Raw genomic sequence first — 9,453 nt, 5'->3', positions numbered from 1 at the left:
TCGGCTCACCGCAACCTCCGCCTCCCGGGTTCAGGCAATTCTCCTGCCTCAGCCTCCTGAGTAGCTGGGATTACAGGCACGCGCCACCATGCCCAGCTAATTTTTTGTAGTTTTAGTGGAGACGGGGTTTCACCACGTTGACCAGGATGGTCTCGATCTCTTGACCTCGTGATCCACCCGCCTCGGCCTCCCAAAGTGTTTTTTTTAAATTATTCATCCTGACCTGGTTGATAAGTTAAAATGTCTATTCTGTTATGACACTTCCCTGGTTTAGAAACATTCTTGATTTTCACTTAACAGATTTATTTCAAATTGGATGTATTTTTAGAGACAAAATTTTTGTTTAAAGATTTTAAGCTTCACGATCTCTATCTGCTTACTTCATTTATTGTTTTGTTTTTTGAGACAAGGTCTCACGCCACCCGATCATGGCTCACTGCAGCCTCAAGTTCCCGGGCTCAAGTGATCCTTCCCCTCTTCAGCCTCTCAAACAGCTGGGTCCACAGGCACATGCCACTATGCCTGGCTGATTTTTTAATTTTTCATAGAGATTGGATCTCCCTATGTTGCCCAGGCTAGCCTCAAACTCCTGGGCTCAAGCAATCCTCCTATCTCAGCCTCTCAAAGTGTGGGATTATAGACAACACTGCACCACTGGGCCCAGCTGATCTGCTTAATTTGAATAAAGAGATGAACATACTAAAACCCAATTCTAGCTAAATTAAAGCAAAGGGAATATTCTGTATCTGTAGTTGTATATGGAACCTACAGGAGGTTGGAGACTTGGAATTGGGCAGGAACAAAGCATCTTGGAGGCCAGAAAGCAGAAACTGTTAACAGTCACCTTGCAGCAGGGGCAGTTGTGCTAGCTTCACATCTGCTCAGATGGAGTGGTCACAGGTCAATTTCTGTATCTTTAGCCCTCTGCTCAAGATATCAGTTCCAGAGAGGCAGCATCTGCTTGCTGTTGCTAGCCTTGCCTTCCTTACTTGCCCACCATTGGTGTCAGGAGCATTCATGGATCTGTTTCTAGTTAGCAGTTGTTTTTTGTTAATTTTGACATTATGAGCAAAGTAGATAGTTTAGGATTGTGCTTAAAAGCCAGCCCATCCTTGACAATGGAAGGAAAAATAATTTTTTTCTCTCTCGTTTCTAGTTAGAAACAATAGATTCATGAGAAGGCCTCTAGTCTGTCAGATACCTTGCTGACATGTAGAATTTTGTGCTTCAGTACATTCCTTTTCAGTACTGAGTATTTCAAAGAACATCTGTACCATACTTAGCAACTGGTTTCTTCCCTCAACTAATTTCATTTTTCATGTCATTAATGGATTTTCTGTGTATCCCCACCCTATGGCACAGAACAGATATGAATATATATACATATAGCTATGTTATAAATCTGTATGCATATGTAGATGAATATATATGTAAACACTGTAATGGTTTTATGTGGCATAATGTTACAATTTTTCATTTTTCAGTCTGATACATCATGACTGCTGGTTCTCTTTTCTCTAGCTTTCCTGTATTTCTAAGCCTGAGAAACGTGAACATCATCTTAGTTTCTTGGTATTCATTAGGCCTGTGGGACGGAATAAGTAGCATAAAACCCCATCAGGTTTTATATCATAGGACAAATTACCTTTGTTTTTCACCCTCCTAATCACAGTTGGGGAGTTATGGGAGATGCTAAACTGGAATTCTAACATCGGGCAGTGTGCTCTTCCCTGGAAAACTAGAAGTTGTTTTTCTGCCAGGATGACATTTGGTTTTTGGTGACCATATGTGTCTTTCCTTCACCCTTACTCTGGTCTAAATACTGATTGAACACACTCTAGGCAGTAATTATTTGTTATAAGAGATACACTACTTTCAGAGTTGTCTTTACAGCTGTTTGCTCTTCTAAAATTATTCCCTATTTTTCTACTACTGATTTGATGATTGAATGAGTACTTTCCAAAGATGACAAGTGCAAATTAAAAGCCAAAGTAGTAAACTTGTAAGTGTAAAGTCTGTATTCCCTTTGCAATCCTATTTCCCCTTGCAATCCTATTTCCCCTTGCAATCCTATTTCTTGTAAATTGCCTAAAATCATAGTAAGTTGAAAAATGTGTGCAGAAAGTTCATTTCAGCATTCACTATTTAGTGAAAATGTGAGAACAACCTAAATCTGTAGGAATAAAATGACAATTTAGTAAATTATCTATACACAAAAGGATATTATGCAAACATCAAAAATAATGGTGTATTTTTATGTTTATTGATTTACAAGGATGTTTGTGATACGGAATAATGTCTGTGATATATTATTAAATCAGAAGCAACTGTGGCCTGGTACGGCGGCTCTCACCTGTAATCCCAGCACTTTGGGAGGCCAAGGCAGGTGGATCACCTGAGGTCAGGAGTTCAAGACCAGCCTGGTCAATATCTCTACTAAAAATAGAGAAATAGTGAAACCCTATCTCTACTAAAAATACAAAAATTAGCTGGATGTGGTGGTGGGCACCTGTAATCCCAGCTACTGGGGAGACTGAGACAGGAGAATCGCTTGAACCTGGAGGCGAAAGTTGCAGTGAGCCAAGATCACACCATTGCACTCCAGCCTGAGCGGCAGAACGAGACTCTTGTCTTTAAAAAAAAAAAAGGCAAATTGCAGAGCAGCATTTATATGTTCCCATGCAGAATTGTATACTTATTTCTACATGTGTATTTATTCATGGAGCACTTTCTGGGAAGTATATTAAAACATTGGATATAGCTAATGGCAGATTTGGAGATTTCTTTCCTTGCTAATTATTCATGCCGGCACAATACTATGATATTGAAATATACCTATCCCTTTTAGTGATTTTTATACCATATGAATGTAATTTTTAAGAAATTTTAATATTTAACATTTGTGATTAATAATTATGACTCTTGGATCTCTTTTTTAGTTTTTATGTTACTGAGCCTGCGAAACATGAAGACCACAGTTGGTTTCTTCTTATTGACTCTGCCAGACTTTAGAATCTTAGTATTTTAATTACGTTCTTAGGTATGACTTATTAGCACCTCTTCCTTAGCTTATATATTTTCTGAGAGTAGACACTGCATTTGTTAAAGTCAATCTGTATATCACCTAGCATATCATGTCTTGAAAGTAAACATTCTGTTTTTAATCCTTGAATGTGAGCTATGTTCTCACTAATTTTGTAACAAATCATTTTCTACTCTGTTTAGGTGTAGAGTTCGGTGCTCGAATGATAACTATTGATGGAAAACAGATAAAACTTCAGATATGGGATACGGTAAGTATAGGAAGAATGCACTCTATGATCTCAGTAAAGTTGCTTTATAAAGGTACATTGTACGTTTGTTTTGTTTTAATGTTATTATATGCCTGTTATGGTTTGTTAGACACTAACCTGCAGCCATGACATGAAATGTGCTGGAGAAGATTGGTTTTTCTTATGCACTGTTTTCAATAGATGGGCCCCGGGTGTTGGTGTTAGTGAGCATATCTGAGTGGATGCTTACGTTATGTGGTATTAAATGAAATGCTCTAGAAACCGTGTTTTTAAGAAAAACAATCAGCATGTCTCAAGAACACATAAAAAGTAAAATAAGAATATCAATATTATATAATAACTTATTCTGCAAGCTTATTATTGTACAAGTTTTAGTCCTAACCACTTGTATTGCTCTTAATCCAGTATCCTAATTGTTATTTACCCTTATTTATTGAGTACCAATTACATGCCATACAATACTGTTTTTAATGGTGGTTTCTCATCTGAACCACGGTATACAGAAAATGATTTGAGTGACTATTTTCCCTATTCTCCCATCCTAGATGCATAAAAGTGAAGTTACTATATACATTGGGTGCTTTAAGGTAGCAATTTTCAAACCATTTTGTTTCAGAACTGCTTCATACTTTTAAAAATTAATGAAAACCCCCAAAGAGCTTTAGCTTATGTGGCTTGAAGGTAATGAGAAACTTATCAAATATTCAATCATTAATTCATTTTAAATTAATAAATTTATTGTTAGGGTAACCAATACAATTGTAATGGAGTTAAACTGTATATTTAAAAAAAAAAAAAAAAAAAAAAAACTATATTTTTCTGGTAAGACTAGTGATATCTGTCTGCCTAATAGAAGACGCTGGATTCTCGTATCTGGTTCTTCACTGAGTTTTACGTATGTTGTTTCGTTGAACTATATGAAGAAAATCCAGCCTCACACAAATAGGCAGTTGGGAAATGGAAGACCATATGGTCCCTTAAAGAGTCTGAGGAATCCCCAAGGTCCTGGGATCACACTTTGAGAACCACTGCTTCAGGACATTAGGAGATAATTCTTCACAGAACCCCAATTGAGAAAACCTGGAAGGGTCTTCTGTTGGTTCAAAGATCATATTCTCTAAACTAGTAAAGGAGATATAAAATACATGGGATAACCTTAAATCATCATACACCCATGGCCTATTTTTCTCAAGTCACTCAGTTTGTTTCTCACTTGTCATGTATAGTAGCCATTGAAAGAAGAAACCTTAGAGAACATCCAGTCTGTGAAGACCCCCTAGACCAAGCAAGTTGCTGAAGGCTCTTGCGGGACCTGGGTTTCCTGATACTTCCTGTGTATCACAGTTGTCCCTTAAATAATAACCCTACATTTCTATCTGGTCCTGTCCTTGAATTGTCCACTTGACTCTGGGTTCTTGTACTTTTTTGCCTCCTCTTCCTCAGTGAAGATTAATACTTTCACTATTCCTTAGGGGGTTTCCCACAGGAGCCTCAAGCATCTCAAAACTTTTGATTTGCATTCTCTCAGGCAACATCTCAAAACTGCATGGAAAAGATCAAAATAAAATACACAAAGTCCCTTTTTTCCTAGAGGTTTAAAATTAATAATCTCCAACCAAAAGGAAATATTTTCTGCTTCTATATTAAAAGAGTTTCTCTCTTCTTGTTTTTGAGACAGGGTCGCACTCTGTAACTCAGGCTGTAGTACAGTGCCAACAATCAGCTCATTGCAGCCTCAAACTCCTGGGCTCAAGCAATCCTCCCACCTCAGTCTCCTGAATAGCTGGTACTATAGGCGTTCACCACCACACCCAGCTGTTTCTTTTTTTCAGAACTGATTTACATAAACTATGTTACTTGTTTTAGCTTATAACCTTGTGTAACACACACCTTTCCATTGTGTAGTGTGAACCAGACTACTTGTTGTTCCTCAGTAAACATATTTCATTCTTTATACTTTTGTATAAGTACTTGCATTGCTTGAAGTGCCTTTTTGTTTGCTTTTCCATTGAAAGCAGCTAAGATGTCAGCTCTTTTGTGAAGACTTTTTTGATCCCCATGGGAATAACTTACTCTTCCTGTAATATTTTGTGCATATCCCTGTTGTTACTCTGATCCTATTGTCATAGCTTTTTGTTCACATATCTCCCGTTCTCAGAGTAAGCGTTATGAGAGGAGGAACCACCTATATCTTATGCAGCTTTGTATCCTGTATTCTTAGCTTGGTGACTGATACATACAGTGTTTGGTAAATTTTACTTAATGAGTGAATAGAGAATCTCATTCTGTCTAAGCAACTTATAGGGTCACTGGCTCTGTTCAGGAGACGTCATCTACTGAAGTACATGGTTTTGGAAAGGCAAGATTAATACAGTAAGGATAATTATGTGATATTTTAGGCATAAACCACTTCATTGTCTTGAGGTTATTTTAGTTTATTCACTTGTTCTTCTATTCTTAAAGTAGTCCCTTTGTTTTTTGAAACTTGAGTAAGCCATTCGTTTCCTAGTTGTCTCTTTTGTAGATTAATTCATCATGCATTCTTTTGATAGAAGCCTGGTTTTTTGTTTTTGTTTTTTTAGCTTGAGTTGATTTCTTTACACAACAATAAACTTTCAAAATAAATCTATAACAATTTCTTATGCTGGACAGTATGAGAAAGGAATAGAAAAAAAACACCCTTTTTTGTGTTCCTCTAGGAGAGCATAGGGCTCATTTTCTTTTCTCTATATCTGAGAGAGACTGTGGTCCCTTTAAAGACATCATAATGCCCAAGAATTCAAGCACTTCTACAAGGAGAGCTCCAGGAACCAATGGTCTGTTCCAGATTTAAAGGACTGTTTTAAAAAGTGTAACTTATTTCTTTTGGAGGTTGTTTCTTGAGTCTTGGTCTTATAGTTTTCCTTTTTGTTATTTTTTGTTTTGGTTTGGTTTGGTTTGGTTTGGTTTTGAAACAGTGTCTTTCTTACTCTGTCGCCCAGGCTTGAGTGTAGTGGCACAATCGTGGCTTACTGCAGCCTCAAATGCCTGGCCTCAAGCGATCCGCCCACCCCAGCCTCTTGAGTGGCGGGGACTACACGTGCAGGCCACCATGTGCAGCTAATTTTTTAAATTTTTTGTAGAGATGGCGTCTCCCTGTGTTTCTGGTCAGGCTTTTCTCTTATTTTCATTGACTTTCTTTTTACTTCATACCCAACCTCCAAAACTTTATAATAAATGTAATCTGATACACATTAAGGCTGGTCTCACACTTAGCTTATATCTGAGTGAAACAGGATTTTCCGTACCATTAATGTTTTACAGTGTGTCTATACATTTGGATAGCCAGTTACATTTTTTATAGCAAGGGTTTTGTCTATTCGTGACCCAGAATGTTTACAAAACCATCCTAGAGTCCTTCAGGGGAAAATTAGTAAAATATTATTTGTTTCATCAGCCTTATAGAAATGAAATTTTCCCTTCAAGGGAAAACTTGTCTCAGTATCTTAGCACATTTGTCATTTTTATCTTCAAAAATTTAAAATAAGGAGTTTTCCTTGCAAAATTTTTACATCCAACACCCTTGATTTCTTTTGCAAATAGTGAGGATAGCTGCCAGCAGATACTCCTTGGAGGCCTTAAGGCCATCAATCAGTATCACAGCTGGAAGCAATGATAAGAGTCTGTCAGGGCCTCCCGTTAAGCACTGACACTTGGCCCTGTACTGAGGTACTTTTTTTTCATTTATTAAAAGCCAAACCTGTAAATATTATTATTCTGCCAGGGGAAGTAAAAGAAGAAACATACGCTGCCCCTGGTTTCTGTTTATTGGCAGAAGAAGGGCAGAAGTGTGTTCTCACTCTTAGACCTTGGCCTGCCATTACCGCCTTGCTCTGCTCGTGCTCTTTTTCTCTTTTTCCCTGGCCTTCTGTCACTCTTCCAGCATATCCAAATATGTTTGATTTCTCAGCCCCTCCAAAAAAGTTTGTAATATGGATATTCTAGTTAAGTTCATGTATCTACTCAGCTTCCCTAGAAATATTCTATTTTTAGATGTCTTTTATCAAGTGAAAGTTAGTGAAATTTTGACAAAATTATGTGAAAACTAACATGCTAAGTTTCTTCTCAGCAAATCACAGGCATATTTTTTTCTCCTTTGAAAAACGTGTTACTTTATACTCTTGATTTACTGTTTCTGAAAATTGAATGTTATTTTGTTTCAATGCATCAGTAAGGATGTATGACCAGATGTGGTGAGCCAGGGAAAGGGCCTGGAACCCTGAGGCCTAGAAACAATCCTGCCTTCACTTCTGTCTTTCCTCTCTGCTCCCATTACTGTCACTTCTTCCTTCTTCCCTGCTCTATCCCCCCAGCCAGGAGTTGAGAGGCTTAGAGCTGCAGCTGTTCTGCCTCCTTAGGCAGCTGTTCATCTACATTTTCTTGAACAACTACAGGGACAGGAAACTGTCTTAAACATTTCATTCTACTTTAGTGATTACCTCCTACCTGTGGTCTCAAGTTTTTTTTGCATTGCAGCACTAAAAGTATCTGACGTCAGTGATCACCCTTTTGGACAGTCAGACAGCGTAAAAATCATGTTGATTCTTACTGATCTTCCTGTCACCTAAAATAGAAGTTTTGTACATGCATGTAGATTTCAAAATATTTCCCCTCAGTGATAGCAGTTCCTTGATAAGTGTCTAAATTTTTAAGTTGAGTCCGCTAAGTAAAGTACCTGAGATTTAATGCTTGGGCAAGGCACAGTTTGTTTGACTATTGTTTAGAAATCCTTCTTTCCTTCTTTTGGTTCTCATCTGTGTTCTACATAGCTGGAGCTGTTAGATAAATAAGTCACAATGCAAGTAAGAGAAGTATTACTGTAAGATTGATTCTCACAAATCTTAATTTTCTCACTTTATTGACTCTTTGGAATCAATCCAGGTAACATATTTGAGTGCCTACTATAAATATACTTTAGTGGCCAGGCACGGTGGCTCACACCTATAATTCCAGCACAGTAGGAGGACGAGGCAGGTGGATCACCTGAAGTCAGAAGTTCAAGACCAGCCTGGCCATCATGGCAAAACCCCATCTCTGTTAAAAGCACAAAAATTAGCTGGGTGTGGTGGCAGGTGCCTGTAATCCCAGCTACTCAGGAGGCTGAGGCAGGAGAATGGCTTGAACCTGGGAGGTTGCAATGAGCCGAGATCACACCATTGCACTCCAGCATGGGTGACAAGAGTGAGATTCAGTCTCCAAAAAAAAAAAAAAAAAATGTGTGTGTGTGTATATATATAGTATTCTTAGTTAAGCTATCTTTCAAGGATAACTAAAGAAGAAAAAAGATAAGTGTTTGAGTAGTATGTTCATTTTATCTAATTAATAGTGTTAGAACCAAATGACCACATGAAAGTGCCTTTGGATTTGTGAGGAGAAAAGGATAACTGTGGGCTGTGGTAGAGGAGCTTTCCCAGCTTTGTGAAAGAATTAGGGCTTGAGCTGGTCCTCAAAGGAAATGGAAATTGGATAGGTGGAGAGAGAAGAAAGTAGGTTTTCAGGCAAGCAGTTAAACAGTGGCATAAAAGCAGGAATTTTCAGACTATAGACAAGATATTAGTAGAAAAAAATGGATTTGTATGAACCAGACTTTGATTGAATATGAAAAAATTCTTGTGAGACAAGTAGAAGTCGGATTCCCAAGAGCTTAGGACTTTAATTGAGGGTATTTAGAGATTTTTGAACTATAGCTTAATATGTATAAAGTTATGTTTTATGGGGTAGAAGAGGAAGAAGAGTTAAGATTACTACTAGTTGCCAGCATGGTTACTACAAAAGTTGCTATTCACCAAAAAACTCAGACGCATAGGAAAGCCAATTTGGGGGATTCTTTATCTGGCAGTTAGTAATAAGTTTTAAAATTATGGTGCAAAGGACCAATTTTGATTTAGTAATCCTTACATGAAAGATGAAGACTCATTTTGCACAAATGTTCCATGACTCTGATTTAATATTAAACATCACTAAAAATGAGCATGTTCTTTGTCTCTTAGGCAGACTTGTTCTGCTCTACTTTTTTGCATCTCTGAGTGTCTTAGGAAATTTTTTTTTTTTTTTTTTTTTTTTTTTTTTTTTTTTTTTTTTTTTTTTTTTTTTTTTTTTTTTTTTTTTTTTTTTTTTTTTT

At 37.3% G+C, this 9,453-nt stretch overlaps 1 protein-coding gene across 1 annotated transcript in view; it reads left to right on the top strand.

Annotated features, from left to right (window-relative positions):
- Window positions 1-9,453, top strand: part of RAB2A (RAB2A, member RAS oncogene family) — an 88,538-nt gene that overhangs the window by 40,427 nt on the left and 38,658 nt on the right. Inside the window, exon 3 of the mRNA XM_017547556.2 lies at window positions 3,226-3,293. Within this exon, the coding sequence (XP_017403045.1) occupies window positions 3,226-3,293 (68 nt within the window). The remainder of the gene's footprint in view (window positions 1-3,225; window positions 3,294-9,453) is intronic.

Source organism: Cebus imitator, unplaced genomic scaffold, assembly GCF_001604975.1.
Source record: "Cebus imitator isolate Cc_AM_T3 unplaced genomic scaffold, Cebus_imitator-1.0 Scaffold199, whole genome shotgun sequence".
Classification (NCBI taxonomy): domain Eukaryota; kingdom Metazoa; phylum Chordata; class Mammalia; order Primates; family Cebidae; genus Cebus; species Cebus imitator.
This window is presented reverse-complemented; position numbering and strand designations above follow the sequence as displayed.